Genomic DNA, 16961 nt, shown 5'->3' with positions numbered 1-16961 from the left:
TGCTAATCATTTATGAATGTTTTGTAAATTATTAGTTCATCATTAACTAACCACTTATAAATGACTTACAACTGAGCGTTATTATAAAGTGTTACCAATTAAATTCATGTTGTTTTTATTTTACAATTTACAATTTATTGTACAAAACTTATTTTTACTTATTTTACAATTACAATTTATTTAACAATTTGATATGTTACAATTTGTATATGTGACAGTGACGATTAATATTACAATGTTGTAAATAAGACAGTTGACAAAATAAACTTTACAACGATTGTACAATAATACAAAAATTCATGTGTCTGTTCAGTTACTTTTCATAGAGAGGTATTTGGGCATGTATGTGTTAAAGAAAAACAAATCACATCTCTCTTTCAGGGAGCTTAATACAGTGCTGTCTCGGTAAATGCGCTGCACGAAAATGTCATCGTGGGCACAAACAACAAAATCACACCATTCTATGCCTGTGATGAGTAACTGTCCCTGGACTTGCCAATAATAACAATGGCTCTCCTTCAATTTGTGTAGGCCATGGTCAAATCTCAGGAACTTGCAGTCTATATAGCTGGCTACATTTGGGCATTTCATTTCAACCAGACCAAATGATGGTCGCTCAAGTGGGTCATATACCAGCCCATCAGGCGATGCACCCAGCCAAGGTGCATCCGGGTGCACGACTAGCCCACACTTGGTCAGGTTGAGATTTTTTAGAACCGCATAGTCCTTCAATGCACCTGCTTCCATTTCTAGCCCCCTTTTCTAGCCCCCTTTTCATTAGCGGTGTTTGTCTTGTCCCTCTGATAATTCTTTCTGCCAGTTTTTCTGCTGTGCTTGTACCTCTTACATGGCTTACCTCCCGGAAATGTGAAGCAGTCACTCTCTCCTTCCTTAGGGAATGCCACTCGGGTGTTGCACTTTGGCTTCGGGTTGCTTCCTCAATCTGGTGTGACTGTGTCAAAGTCACAGACAGAGAACTGAGGTGCAGCTTTTCTTGATCCGTCATGATGGCGAATGAACACTCTGTTTGTTGTAGATGGTAACCTTCCAGTGGCACTTTTGGAAACGGTGGTGCATCCTGATGGATGACAACACTGTCAGGTGGAGGTGGTGGGTGTTGATATGACAGGATACTGCCAGTTTGTACCTTGCCAAAAATGGAGTCCACGAGTGGTTTGTCAGATGTGATGTTCATTCTGCAGATAAGGGGAAGAGAGTCTGGTTCCATGTCAGCATAGGCAGGTAGTGGGTTTAGGGTTGATGGGTCTGGTAGCTCACCACTGTATCCCTTGTAAAGTGTAGATCTGGAATAACAATATCAGGCCATTGTAGGATTCTTATGAATTCTAGGTGTAACTGTATAGACTTTAGACTATCTAATAGTCGACTGCGTTGTGTATTTCGTCGTAGCGGTACAGCCTGATCATGACATTTGAGATAACCAAGATGTCACTACGCAGCAGGAAAAGTACACAGACTCACTAGGAAATACACCATTATCTAACAGCTATCAATAACATATATTTCGCAACACATTGTAATCTGCCTATTTAATTGGACTCTGCATACCTAATTCCGCTTGCCGAAGTAGCACCTGGTTTGGGCTTTACTACAACCATGGCATCCACAGGTCCTGGCTTCACTCCCTATTTATTTATGAAATGGTATTAGGAGAGATGCTAGTATGCATGTGATACAACTGTTTGGTATTGAAATGATACAAACGATTGTTCGTGGTTTATGCCACTTCTGCTCGGTTTCAGTGCACGAAAGTACAGGAGGGACGACAGACATGCCACATTCAGAGTAATGGGCAGTCTGATAAAGTAAAGCAACCAAATGATTGCATATCCCACATCCAGCCACACAGGAACAGTAGCTTTTAACAAGCATAACTGGCTGTGAATCACGTAATGTCATCTGAAATACACAGAAGCATAATTTAATGCGTTTTGAAAGAAGAGGGTATACAGCAACAGCAGTAGGAGCAAAACCTGTTCTTTCTTCTTTTTATTGGTGTAAGCCACTTGTCTACTGTCACTTTTGTGCTTTTCTGCGTCAATTTCCTACTGTCTTGCACCACTTGGCTATACTGTCTTCCACATACCTGCCAACACTCCCGTTTTTCCCAAGTTTCTCCCGGTATTTCAAGGTCATCTCCCAGCGCCCTCCCGTTCTGTTATTTCTCCCGGAAAACTTACGTAATCTGCATGACCATCAAACTTAATTTTAAAATCACGGATCCATTCATTTTTTCTGTTAGTCTGACGTTTTTCAGGTTGCCAGATTGTGTATGAAATACACCCTACACATACACAATTACTTACTTTCAATTTAGCCTAAAATGTTCTGTCTTAAACATGGCAACCCAAAACCCAAATAAGGAAGCGGGTGCACACTGCTCAGCCACGGAGTCTTGCAAGCAAGCGGGATAGTTGAATAGCCTACTTCACAAGTAGCTGTTGTCAAATTGTTAGAGAAGAAATTTTGTGATTAACACATCACATAAACTGTTATTGAGTGTTGTTGATACACAATAGGAAACTTGTGTCCTTGGAACATCATAATCTGACAGCAGCTTCGGAGTTTTGGAGGTGGTGGATACATAACTGGCATGCATATCTGTTTAGGTAAGGTAAAAGCAACGACCAAAATGCAGTGTTGCAAAGAGTATATGAATCATGTTAAATAACTAGTCCTACTTTCAGCTGGTGTGGTGGCTTTAGCTTCTTCATTGAGCGGTAGCAGTGGGCTCTCACAGATATCTCATTTGTTGCCCTGTTTTTACCTGATACTTTAATAAAAAAGTACAAACACATGAAGTGAGAGGTTTATACACATAATTAAACTTTATTTAAAGCATGGTTAACCTGATGCAGGACAGAGTCATGACTTAAAACACCAAAGCTAGGTTTCTAGCTCTGGCTAGCTAGCGTTAGCAAATTAACGTTACCTTCAAAGTTGCAAAGAAATGAAGAAACGTAAAATGTAAAGCCTTTATCTAATTTACTACGTGGTGTCGTACTGGATGCCCGGACGATCCTCCGGATATCGTTAACAGACACTTTCGGCAACTCCAGCAAACACCTTGTGAACTTCGTCTCCGCCATCGTAAATGTCGACTGTCACGGTTTAATGTTTTCTTCCGTTAACCGGAAATGTCCGACCATCCTTACGCCAATGCGGAAGTGATGCGTGCATAGAGCCCATAGTGAACTCAGTGAAGCCCTGATTTACAAGGTCCAGTTTGCTCTTAGCTGCCACAGCTTTGAACCTATAGTGCCAAAAATGAGATAGGATTGATAAATAGGCATTCAATAAACTGGTTTATCCACTGCTAAAACAATGACAGAAAGTAAAACAATATACAATTAGGGGTGGGCGATCTGACGATTTTATATTGTGATTGATCGTGGAGATGGTGGTCTAGTGGGTTAAACCACTGAACTGGTAAACTGGTAAATCGAAGGTTGCTGGTTCGATCCCAGCAGTCACCACCAGTGTGTCCTTGAGCAAGACACTTTACTCCATGTTGCTCCAGGGGGATTGTCCCTGTAATAAGTGCACTGTAAGTCGCTTTGGATAAAAGCGTCTGCCAAATGCATAAATGTAAATGTAAGACGTCCAAAATCTACTTTTCAAAAGAATAGTAGAGATCATGGTCTTTTATGTCCTCGTAATGTTAAAAATACAGCAATGACTTCCTTCTATATGGTTGAGCTGACTGGCCAAAGTATATCATGTGTCTTTCATGCGTGGTGACGCAGTTGAAAAACAGCAGTAGGGCCGTGTGATGAATCAAGTTTCAACGATTATGAAAACGTGATAATCATGTTAAAATGATCATTGTGCCGCATGCTGTTTCTTTCCTTTAAAGCGGTGTTTCGCCCCTCAAAAGCCTAAAATTAACGTCCAATTCAGTTAAATTATGTAACATGACTGCCGTAAAATAACATGCTTTATTTTATAAAGTACATGAAACTGCAAAAGAGACTGATCCCTACGCGCTTTGTGCACGCGCTGCGAGACGGAGCAGAACATGGACGAGCAAAGGATACTCAGGGATTCAGATTCGTGCAAACGGTCAAATATTCACCAAAATATATCAAAATGTATGTCTTGGCAAGTATTTACATAAAGACAGTAAGTTATTTCTTAAGTGAATAAACAGTTGGGAAAGAAATTGGATGCGTGTCATATTAGATCCATGCATTCGGTCTTAAAGGGGTGGTTCAGGATTTTCGACATCGGACCTCATTTTCAAGTGAGCCTGGTTGTTATTCATCAGTGGAGACAGTTTTAAAAAAAAAATCATCCAGTCCTTACTTTTGGATAGTTCGCCGGTGCTAGGCTAGCGCGTGCACGTTAAGGCCAAATTATACTTCTGCGTCGAGTGTACGCCGTAGTGTACGTCGTTGGCTAAGCACGTAGGCGACGCCGTCGTGAGCATTTATACTTCTGCGAATGTCTGTGTTGCTCTGCAGTTACACCGCCGAAACGCTAGTTGGCGTGGGTGGGTTTTAATGTTCCAGTTCCACTGTGTTTACATTCCTCGCGGCTGTTTTGAGTTTAGGTTTCTACGAGCAATGGCGACTGAAGGAGTCATACAGATGGCTGTATTTCCGCACTTCTTCAAGCAATCTCTCGGTCACTTGGTCTGTTTCCATGGCTCTTCACTGATCTTCGGAATTTAAAAATGGCGGGCGGGCGGTGCAGAGTGCAGAAGATCATTCCGGAAATGCGTAGGAGGAAACGCGATGCTATCCAGCCGACCAATCACAGATCTTGCGGTCCGCGTCGCCGCGACGCGTAGTTACATTTTTGAGGAGGTGCGCGTCAGGGTACGGCGAAGGGTACGACGTATGGTACACGTCAATGCGTATGCTACGCCGTACCTTCTACGCGAACCCGACCCAGAAGTATAAATTGGCCTTTAGCCTGCCATTAAAAACAGTTTAACCCACTCCACAGTACACCAAAAGCAAATAAATTATAACGCCAGACTATCGATATAATGTCTGTTGAGAGAATAATGTTAGAAATCAAACTACCCTTTCATCACATTGCATTAGTTATAATTTGTTCCCTGTATTTATAAGCAGTCTACAGCAGCGGCGGAGTTATATTTGGTTACCTAGGAAACCGAGAGAGCCGGTCCACATAACAATCACGCAAGTGTATTTACCTTGATTTCTAACATTATTCTCTAAACAGACATTTACATCGATAGTCTGGCGTTATAATTTATTTGCTTTTGGTGGTCTGTGGAGAGGGTAAAACTGTTTTTAATGGCAGGCTAACGTGCACCCTTGACTCGCGCTAGCCTAGCACCAGCGAACTATCCAAAAGTAAGGACTGGATGAATTTTTTTGAAAACTGTCTCCACTGATGAATAACAACCAGGCTCACTTGAAAATGAGGTCCGATGTCGAAAATCCTGAACCACCCCTTTAAAGACTATGTAGTGTTTTTAAGTTTAACTCAGAGTTTAATTACTATTTTGACAACTGATTGTTGAATGCAATACTGTGTTTTAAATGATGCAAATAGATAAATCCATAGGGTTGTTCCAGTCTGGATATTCTCAAGAGTAAATCTCAAAATTGAGAAAATCGTGATTCAGAACGTGGATCGCAATGTTCATTTGGGAAGATCGCCCACCATACATAATATACAAAATTGCACTTCACGTAACTAAGGTTGCTGCTATCTCCTGAATTGGTGTATAATTTCCAAACAAAGGCAATGATATCTGCTTTAAGCAACCCAGAAAAACAGTAAAACTACCTTTGCAGCTCTTTGCTGTCTTCCAGTAGTGTCTCCAAATGTGCAAATCCAAAAGCTCTGTAGAAACAATTTCCATCCGGCCGTGTCTTCCGAATGCGCGCATACTTTTTGTGAAGGTCCTATGAACAAGACGCATGTAAGAGAAACATTTATACAGAAGGTTTCGGGCACTTGCTAAGTAAGCTCATGAAACTGTGGTGACCTTTATCTTGAGCTGGTAAATGGTGTCCTCTGCAGCATATTCACCCTTAAGCACAGAGAGATCTTGTATGTCCGACACTAAAGGGTTAGTGGTGGCTATCTATCAAAACAAAACACACACAATAAGAGGGATAGTTCATTTACTCACCCTCATATTGTTCCAAACATGTGTGACTTTCTTTCTTCAGTGGCATACAGAGCAGCTCTGCTCTTTTCCACACAATGAATGTGAAAGGGAAAGATGCTGTCAATCTCTACAAAAGCAATTCAAATGACTTTTATGCTATAAGTCTAAAGGGCAGTTCACACCAAGAATGATAAATATAATGATAAAGGTTTTTTTTTTTTACTTTAAAGACAATAACGCAGTCCAGACCACAACTATAACAATGTCACAGAGAAACGATAGGATTTTTTTCCCAGCTGATGAGCGATAAAACCATTTTACAGGCAATCAGAATCCTATGACTTTAAAGAGGTCAAGCATTTAAAGCAGCAGACAACATAACTCTGCAGCATGGTTAGAATAAACTGAACATTATTGTCAGTTGGCGTGTTATAATAATCATTTTTTGGTGTAAACAGGCCTTCAGGCAATTCCATTTGATGATGTTAATGACAGAAATTACATGCTTAATCTTTAAATTAGGACTGTTTAAAGCCATGGTATAGGTTCAGAAGACTCCAGCATACTACTTTCAGCCAGGGGGTTTTAATTTTAATTTTGGAGTGTGACAGTGACAGCACATCTCCTTAATTGTATAGAATAAAAAAAGAGAGTGGATACAGCTTGAGAACAACTCTTCATAATTGGAAAAAAAAAGGGTATTTTGACAACAGTTACCATTACAAGGCTTCTTTTAAATGAGACATTTAGTCATTACTCTGATCCCTCACCTCTTGCTGAATGCGGTCAAGCACGGCGCTACACCGGGGCTAGGGGGCGCTAAAGCCCCGTCAAAAATCTGTGTAGCCCCAGTTAAGCCCACGCAACCAGGGGGCAAAAGACCCGCGCTCTTAGTTCGTACATCTGACCTCAACACGCAAAAATCCGGTGCAGCATCAAAGTATTTGACGAGCTGCACATGACCACATGACCACATAGCGCGTAGTTGTATGCATGCATCAAGGGATTTGTACGCTCTAATCATTTCTCTTGTATACACACTTAAGCCCCTTTCACACAGAGATTCCGGAAAATACACGGATAAAGTGACCCGGGATTTGACCCGGGTTCGTTTGATTTTGGTTCATTCACACTGCCAGTGATTTGAGAGTGCGTTCACACACAACCCGTAAAAATGCCGTAAAGACACGTGACATCGATGTGACTTGTAATCTCAGCAGCGTCTTAAGTTTGCTTATGAGCTGCGATCTCTCTCTCGAGAAACCACGCTTGTGCATTTTTTTCTCTGATTCGATCATAAAATTGCGCTTTACGTACCGTTTCACAGCTGGCGAGCGATCCCGGCTTCAGCGTCATCACTACGACACGGCATTATTACGGCTTTTGTTCACACAGCGCACGTTCCGGGACTGAACACGGCAATGTTACTAGGTCCCGACCCGGCATCGATCCCGGCATAAATCCCGGGTCAAGTTTGCGTTCACACAGAAGGCGCTCTGGCAATTTGCCGGCAATTTGCCGGGTTCAAAGCGCTGTGTGAAAGGGGCTCTTGTCATCCACAATCCAAAGATCGTCAGGTATTATTGTATAGGGATCCGGCAAGATCTCACCATTGCTGAGAGTAAGTTTTTTAATATAATCGCCACGGTCAGAGGTAGCCTACTAAGGCTTCCCACATAATCCATCGTCAAATCTTTGATTTACAGTAAAGTAACGTTATATGTGTGCAGAGTGCAGTCATGATATGTTGCAGGTCGTAAAGTAACGTAAACAAGGTTAACTTATATAAAAGCAAATTCGGGCTCTATAGAGGCTATTACATTACTAACTTAGTAGATCATTCATACATGCATCACAGTATGTCCGGATTTTGATTCGTAAACAGTTGGACGTTTTACATAATGTAATATTAATATGAAACACAAACAAACAGATCCAACTCTGAAATTGCAGTTTATTATTGAGTCAACAACAAGAAATTACAAACAATGCGAAATAACGTTAATTACAATGTTCTTTTACAGAACTTGGCATAACAGATAGGCCTAGCTGTTTTTTGCCCAGTTCATTTTTAACAGGTAGGCTACAGGGTGTTTGTTTTTCTTGCTGTGGCGTTGTATATTATTAATTCTATTTTTGACGTTGTGATCCGAATCATTAGACACCAGTGATGCGCGGGTCAATGTAGGCTATAAATAACCCGCACCCGACCGACGTTTTCAACTAACCCGCCCGCAACTCGGACCGCAAAAAAAGAAAAAGAAAATATTGTAGGTTACCCGACCCGCTTCCTGACCCGCTGGCTATGTCTATTTTGATGTTTCTGCGCAAGTTCAGCAGACAGTGTGGTTCGGGTTTGTTCCGATCAGAGCTCGTGAGCGGAGAGCGCATTTCTGAATATTACGCTCCTCTCACGGTCGCTCCCCCAACACAGAATGGCCTGTTGGTTCGAAAATATGTGGAATAAGGGAGCCTCCGACTAATTTTTTTTCTAGTCGACTAGTAGTTGTTCATTTAAGCCATTCGTGGACAAATCGCCCCTTTATATTAATTTAATTAAATAGGCTAGCCTACAGGATAATAAGCCGCACGCATAAAACTTGCCACAAAAAAACGGTTAAAGTAATGATTATGAATGTGTCTAAATTAGCAAGGAGACATTTAATTGTTTAGTAATAAACTGGTGTTCTCTGTGTCGCTGCAAAGATGAAGTTGACGATGCGGACTCGCCATGAACGCCAGAGAAATGCACATTTCATTTGGATTACATAATCAGAGAGTAGCCTATTTATTTTGGTTTGAACATTTTCGTTTAAAAGTAGACATTTCAAACTTTCTGTAATATATAGCCTATATTTCTCAAATCTGTGAGGCACAAGCTGAGTTTCGGCGCCCTCCGGTTCACGTGCAATGCAAGGCTCCTTATTACATTGTCTGCTATATATTTGATTCTTATTAATTAAATACGGGCAATTGATTGATAAAACATTGATCAAAATTAAGATACAATTTATACAAAACGAAAATCTTTTAAAAAGAGTTTTCTATAAAACAAAACTTAATGAAGTGGTCAAAATCATGTTTTACCAAAAACAGCGCCGTTGCTAGGAGGGCGCCAGCGCCTCTGCCTTTCAGCGCCTCTGCCTCGCGAGTAGATGATAGCCCTGAAGACGCCTAGCAATGATATACCTTTAGTGGTAGTATACCTTTAGTTAAGCTATACCTTAAGAGTCTTTGTAGCGCGATAAGAGACAATGTTATCGGAAAATGCAGCCCAGGTATGATGCGTAATGGAGATTCCAAAGCTCTCTTCTTTGGTCAGAACCATGGAGAGCGATCGCGGATAGGTCTGTCCTATGCACCGAAACTTTTAATAATGTAACAAAATATTTAAAGAGTATCAAGCTATTAAAATCTATATTATGTATACGCACAGTTAATATAACAGTAGCCTATACTAGTCAATATTTTTTAAGCAGTTAAGCAGTGATTGGATAACGTTTTTAATTTTTTTATTTAACGTTTTTAATTTTAGGCTTAGTTATTTTGTTGACTATTCTTTGGCCAAATCCAGTTAAAGTGCTGTGTATCATAGCTGCTTTTATTGAAAAAACAAGAACCTCTATATTATAGAGTAACTTAAGTAATGAAAATCAATTGTTTTCTTAGCACCCCCACGTATCGGTCCAGCTCCCCATTAGCACCAGTTGAGAAAAAATCCTGGCGCCGTGCCTGAATGCGGTCCTGTTGTGCCATAATGGCTTCGTCATGCAAAAACGATAAAAGTCATAAAAGTTTTAGAAACCTGCCACACAAGAACTGGACCTGACCCAGTTGACAGTTGCTAATACTGGAGTTCAGTTCTTTCCCCTCAGTGATTCTCTTGTCATTTCACAATCCGACGAAATGTAAACAAAGTCGCGTGTAATGAGTCAGTAACTCAGTATCCTAAACGTCCGTAACCGTTACCATACAACAACAATACAAATACATATACCACTTACTTAATATACTGAGTGAATGTAAGAAATATAAGAGAATATTATAGTCTACAGCTGATTGGCAAATAGGGCTACTATTCAATTTTTTGTTTAAAATAAAAGCGTAAAATAAAATATTTTCCTAACTAAAATTTGACAAAAAAAAATGTTAGGAAGGCTGTTTTTTGTTGTTGTTAGATGAGCCCCGTTAACTCTTTGTGCAGCTAATGTAATGCTCCTGCTCTGCATTCCTCCTCCTGCTCGTGCAGCAGTCAAAACATATTCTTTGCCCTAATGCAAGCTCCATCGTGCAGATGTTTTGTTTTCGCGTGCCACTAATCTTTAAAACTGCGCGAGGAAATGTTATTTTTGCACTTACCCTCCATCTCTACCTGTGATGATTCTTGCTGCTCATCCGCCATCTTGATCGAGTTCTTCTTCCATCCACCGCCCCCTCTCTCATGTACATTTCCGGGTCGTGTCATTCAGTTCAGTCAGTCACAGAATCACACATGCTGCCGGTGTTTTGGTTTATCTTGAATGCCTTTACCTAAACTGGGTATTTAAAATGTTGTCATTTAAAAGACTTGCAGTGTCTCTAAGGACCCTTCAAAAGCTGGCGGGGGCTCACAGATGGCACCATACTAGTTTGACAAGTACGTGTTTTCTTTGTCAAGAGTTTTACTTAGGTCTAGAGATTCAATTTGATTGACACTTTTGGGACAGGGACATAGAAAATACTTGTATTTAACGTCCACATGCGCCAAAACTGCACAAATCGGAATAGCAACTTTAATTACCATTTCCAGACAAGTTTCTAAACAGCTGTCTGCCACAAGCAAAGGGCCCCGTGGTCTGCTTTCTTTTTCAGTCATATTTGCCATGTAGTAGTTTCAATTATTCGCGTACATCATCTTTAAAAATACTTGTAAGTTAGAGGGTAAAAATATGTATTTTTAGTCTATATGCTAATTATGTATAACTGGTGTTCACAGATGAGTGGATTGAAAACATGGACAAAAAAGCAACATGGGACAGATTCTACACAGAAAATGGAAGCAAAGGCCAATTCAAGAATTTTGAATGGTTCTTCGGATTTCATTCAGTCAAGGACTTCATTCTTCCTGTACTTGGGACTATGTCTCATTCCCACCATGGCCCTGAAGGGTTACAAATTTAAGAATCTATTTCAGATATGCTTCCTTACATAACATCACGGTGAAGAATACTGATTTTAGCTTTTAAGGTTAAGATGTCAGCAAAGTTGCAATCTCTATTGTGTTTTAAATGAGTCAGATCACTGAGATTCTCACCTTTCGGAGCCCAGACATTGAATCGTTCACCTTTGTCTTTAATGGCTCTGGGATGGCCCTTGGAACCGGAGTTCCTGGCCAATATCAGCATTTGAATAGGTATGCTGATTAAATTGAGACTGCCGGTCTGGGGCGGTTCCTTAACCTGTATACTCATTTACATGCTTTGTTTGAATTTGTCTCCCCCTTCAAAAGTCCCTCCTCCTAAAATGCCTATAAAGACACCATGTAAATGTATATACTTTAGATTATGTTGGAAGAAACCGCAGCCGCGCTCAAATAAAGAAACTCTTCTGTTTGAACGTGATCCCAACTGTCTCCTGGTCTCTGCTTCGATAAAAGAAAACTTTACAACAGATGGTGCCGTGTGACCCGGATGGAGAAAAAAGGAAACTGAATCTTGAAACTTCAAGCTCAAAGATCTCAACAAAGCCTGACTAAGTTCCAGACTGAATCTTCTGAATCCAGATTGAAAACTTCAAGCTCAAAAAAGATCTCAAAGACTGAATTTTTCCAGACGGAATCTTTCTCTACAAACGAAAGACTTGGTGAGTTTCAATCCATCTAAAGAACCTTTGCAGACCAGTACAAAATAGTTTTCCTCTGCGACGACAGAGAAGAAGTTAACAAACAGCTGCAGGGTTTTGTTAACTAAGTTATCCTCTAAAGTTGTCTTTTAGAGATGAAATTTATCCTTTGTTGTTCAGGCAGGGAAGTTTAACAGTTACATGTTAATATTGTGTGTATCCTCTTGCTAGAGAAGGCCTGTCCTTTGTAAGCTAGAGAAGATTAGCATCATGTGCTAATAAGATTGTACCCTCTGTTTGTAAGACAGTAGAGAGAAGTTTAGTGTTTGTTTGTGTGGTAACATAGAAATTCACAAAATGTTTAGGAAAAGTACTAGACAGATTACACCTTTTTGGACAGATAGTGAATTCAAGTCTTTGTTATCAGAGCACATGGACTCAATCGTGACTGAGGAAGTCAGATTGAATTTAACAAAGAAATTTGGCATTGATCCAGGCAAAGTTTGGTCAATCGAAGATTGTAAGAAGGTACTAGGAGAAAGTATTCGCAAGAACAGTGTGAAAAGTTTTATCTGTTGTCACCGAGAATTTGGTTTAACCCTAGCTACAGAACAGTCTAAGCGCAACTCCGAGCTAGAGAAACAGATCAAAGAGCTCTGTGCTAGAATATCTTCGTTGACTAAGAAAGTAAACCGTAACAAAGATGCAGAAAAAACTGATGTGGAAGAAGTTAGTCAGCCTGATAACAATTATCCTGACTTAAAAGCTTTCTTTGAAACAGATGTAGCCATCCAATCAGTAACTGATCAGCCTGTAGATTCAGTGCAGGTTTGTGGGGCTAGGAGAAGATCTCAGGGAACTAAAAGTGTTACTCCGAACTCTTCTGTTGTCCAAATACAAACGGTTGCAAAAACATCTTTAGGTCCTAAGGATATAGATAGACTCTCCCAGAGTTTACCCTCAGCACGTACAAATTTTTCTAAATTTAGAAGAGCATTGTTCAGTAAAATGCATCTTTACGACATGTCGTTGCCGGAAGTCACACAGCTGATGTCACAAATTCTAACTGAATCTGAATTCAACAATTTTGAGTCTGCTGTTACTTCCGAACTGCAACATGTCAGTAAAGGCGATTTAAGAGAAGGTGTTTTGAAAATCCTAAAGAATATCTTAGGACCCAAAATCGATTGGTCGAGAGTTACTAGCTGTGTACAAGAGAAAGAAGAAACTGTGAGTGAATATACTGAGAGGTTCTGTCAGGTAGCGGTAACGTACAGTGGAATAGTGGATGATTCCGAAAGTGTGTTAGCTGACAAAGGAGCTCTAATCCGAATTTGGGCAGATGGTCTTGTAGCTGAGTACAGAACAGCCTTGCCATTCCTAGATATTACGTGGGCTAAAACAACTCTCAGAAGTAACCTAGAAAGTTTAGCTATTTGGGAAAGAGATTCTGATGTCAAAGAGAGAGTAAGAATTGCAGCAGTTTCTGTTATGGTCAACTCAGAGAAGCCAAAGAAACGCAAAAGTCCTAGAGAAGCCAGTTGTTCTTACTGTGGCAAGCACGGACATTTTGGAAAAGAATGTAGAAAAAACAAAAATAACTTAAGACAAGTTAACAAGGTTAACCAGCTTCTGCTTAGCCTGCTTGATATTCTGAAGCAGCCCCTCCCCTCCTCGTTAAACTCGTGGGGCAACTTGATAAGGTGTTAACCATTTAGGCTGTGATTGCTTAATCTCCCCAGTAACTTACAACAAAGATGAAAGACTTATTTTTGTTTAATAGAACAAAAGGAAAGTGACTGTCACAGTCTTTGTTTGGGGGACATTCAGAAAACTCACAGCCTTAAATGTTATACCACAGAAATATAGAAATATCTTCAGTCCTCATTCTCCTGGATCTGTCTGCTGCCTTCGACACGGTGAATCATCAGATCCTTCTGTCCACCCTCTCATCACTGGGCATCACAGGAACTTCACTCCACTGGTTTGAGTCCTATCTCACAGGTAGGTCCTTCAAGGTCGCATGGAGAGGCGAGGTATCCAGAGCACATCAGCTGACCACAGGGGTTCCCCAGGGTTCAGTTCTTGGTCCCCTCCTCTTCTCCATCTACACCACATCACTGGGACACATCATACAGGCACACGGTTTTTCCTACCACTGCTATGCTGATGACACACAGCTCTTCCTCTCCTTTCAACCAGATGATCCCACAGTAGCTGCACGGGTCTCAAGCTGTCTGGCGGACATCTCCACATGGATGAAGGAACACCACCTGCAGCTCAACCTGGCAAAGACTGAGCTTCTCGTCCTCCCTGCCAATCCGTCTCTACAGCACGACTTCACCATCCAGCTAGAGTCATCATTAATCACCCCATCAAGATCGGTCAGAAATCTTGGAGTAACGTTTGATGACCAGCTGACCTTCACAGATCACATTTCAAAGACAGCTCGATCATGCAGGTTTGCACTGCACAACATCAGGAAGATCAGGCCTTTCCTAACTGAGCATGCAACACAACTTATCGTCCAGGCCCTGGTCATCTCTAGGCTTGACTACTGCAATGCCCTTCTGGCTGGACTCCCAGCATGTGCGACCAAACCCCTACAGATGATCCAGAATGCTGCAGCTCGTCTTGTCTTCAACGAGCCCAAGAGGGCCCACGTCACTCCTCTGTTCATCTCTCTGCACTGGCTACCTCTAGCTGCTCGCATCAAGTTCAAGGCACTGATGCTTGCTTACAGAACTATCACAGGCTCAGCTCCCTCCTACTTTCACTCACTCCTACGAGTCTACATCCCTACCAGACACCTACGATCGGTCAACGAGCGACGTCTCGTGGTTCCATCACAGAAAGCCACAAAATCACTTTCCAGAACATTCTCATTTACAGTTCCATGCTGGTGGAACGCTCTCCCCACCCTCATCCGGAATGCAGAATCCCTGACAACATTCAAAAAACAGCTGAAAACCAATCTCTTCCGTGAGCACTTAACCTTATAAAAAAAAAAAAAAAAAAAAAAAAAATCCTTTCCCTTTGAAACATCACTTATCAGCCTTATGCTACTCTGAATAATACCAGAACTTCGTATTTTGAGCACTTCCTGCGTTGTTGTTGCTTTTGCCTCTTTATGATGACTCGCTGAACTTAGTCCTAATTTGTAAGTCGCTTTGGATAAGGGCGTCTGCTAAATGACTAAATGTAAATGTAAATGTAAATATTCCAGTCAGACCCCCATGCTCTATATGATGTCTTTTAAGACTGATGTTTCACTGGAGAATGGGAAGTGCCAATTTTCTCACACACTGTACAGTTGTTTCCCCTACAGGGATAGGATAGGACACATGGACCAGTGAGGAGCCCAGGAAGAACTGGAAGCAACAGGCTTTCGGGGGCCAACCCTGTGGTGAAGATTCCTTTATAGGCCTTTCCCAACCATAGTCCATCCTCACCTCACTGTTCCTTTTAGGTGTCTCAAATCAATTAAGAAACAGGGAAAGAATAAAACGACCACAGTAGACCCTGAAAACGATAGAACCATAGTGTTTAAACTGCTACAACCTTAGTGTTTTGAAGAAATACTGCTCTGTTTTCTGTTTTCTTTCTTCCTCTGTACAGATACCACTTGATGGCTGTTCCGAGATCCATATGCAACGACCGTCTCACCTGCATATGAAGCCACAACCTCAAGAAGACAACTAGACCAACTGCTGAACGAACTATCCCAAAAGAAAAAAAATACACAACGCAGAGACTTCACGGACCCTAATTGCATGTTTTGTTTCTGTGTCAGCATGCAATTACAGATGAACAACACAGATCATGCTTGTGCCTGTAACTTTTTCAAGTTACAAGAATGGACTTTTAAGTGTCTAAATTTGTATTTTGTGAGAGTTTTTAAGAACTCTCAAAGAGGGGACTGAAGGGTTACAAATTTAAGAATCTATTTCAGATATGCTTCCTTACATAACATCACGGTGAAGAATACTGATTTTAGCTTTTAAGGTTAAGATGTCAGAAAAGTTGCAATCTCTATTGTGTTTTAAATGAGTCAGATCACTGAGATTCTCACCTTTCGGAGCCCAGACATTGAATCGTTCACCTTTGTCTTTAATGGCTCTGGGATGGCCCTTGGAACCGGAGTTCCTGGCCAATATCAGCATGTGAATAGTTATGCTGATTCAATGGGACTGGTAGTGCTCTCAGAGTAGGGTGTGTTCCCACTTCATTTGCATGCTTTATTCAGAGTTCCCGCCTCTATGTAATCCCTCCCCCTTGGAATGTATATAGCTACAATGTATAATGATTTAGTTAGACTTTTTGAAGAACTGCAGCCACGTCAACGCGAAGTCCTCAATAAAGAAATAACTTCTTGAACGTGATCCCAAAAGTCTCCTGGTCTTCGATTCTGAGTTTACAACAGCCCATTCAACATCTTAGACATGGGTTGTGGCACATCCGCATCAGGACCCTGTATCTACAGAGCATCTCCGTGTGCTGTGAAGGTTACTTGTGCTGATATCTCCCCGGTGGCAGTGAGACTTATGGAGAAGCACACTAATTCTGCTTCAGAACAGCCATGCAACCCATCCTCTGCTCTTGCTTTCCTGGAACTTGACTGCACACATTTAAGAGGACACTTTGGGACCAGAAGCCTGGACATGATACTGGACAAGGGTACTACTGATGCTTTGGTTAGGTCTAAAGAAGGTCAAGCTAAGGCTGGACAGATATTGAGGCAATGCTTACAGGTGCTAAAGCCCTCAGGGATTCTCTTACAGTTCTCAGATGAGGATACTGATGCCAGGCTTGTATGGCTAGAAAGAGAAGTTAGAGGAGCAGAACTGACAGCTGATGTAGGAGTTCGAGAGGTGGGAGAATTGAGAGGGGTCAGCTATTTTTGCTATGAGATTTCTCCTTGTACAAACCCCCACTCTTAAAAGACAATGCATTCAAATGTCTCTTCCTTCTAAAAGGGTTTCTATGTGACAAAACAGTCTGTCTAATAATAGAGCACTGATGATTT

The 16961-nt window shown here is 41.2% G+C and overlaps 1 protein-coding gene and 1 long non-coding RNA gene across 3 annotated transcripts; one reads left to right on the top strand and one right to left on the bottom strand.

Moving 5' to 3' along the window:
• Positions 1-2823: 2823 nt before the first annotated feature.
• On the bottom strand, positions 2824-10544 carry LOC309489444. 2 transcript variants are annotated; one of them, XR_014202417.1, is made up of 4 exons: positions 10475-10544; positions 5990-6088; positions 5788-5906; positions 2824-3274 (listed from the first exon to the last, which is right to left on the bottom strand). It is a non-coding gene; the product is annotated as an uncharacterized lncRNA (long non-coding RNA). The 2 variants fall into 2 exon arrangements; XR_014202418.1 differs by lacking the exon at positions 10475-10544 and adding an exon at positions 6886-6904.
• LOC309489434 (citrate synthase-lysine N-methyltransferase CSKMT, mitochondrial-like) lies at positions 10512-16875 on the top strand (the record flags this gene model as incomplete). Its single annotated transcript, XM_082158219.1, has 3 exons — positions 10512-10751; positions 11091-11262; positions 16359-16875. Exons 1-3 carry the CDS (start codon positions 10664-10666, stop codon positions 16873-16875), a joined length of 777 nt encoding a protein of 258 aa, XP_082014345.1. The 5' UTR covers positions 10512-10663.
• Positions 16876-16961: the final 86 nt, after the last annotated feature.

The sequence above is a fragment of the Leuciscus leuciscus genome, assembly GCF_965113295.1.
Source record: "Leuciscus leuciscus genome assembly, chromosome: 2".
Lineage (NCBI taxonomy): Eukaryota > Metazoa > Chordata > Actinopteri > Cypriniformes > Leuciscidae > Leuciscus > Leuciscus leuciscus.
This window is presented reverse-complemented; position numbering and strand designations above follow the sequence as displayed.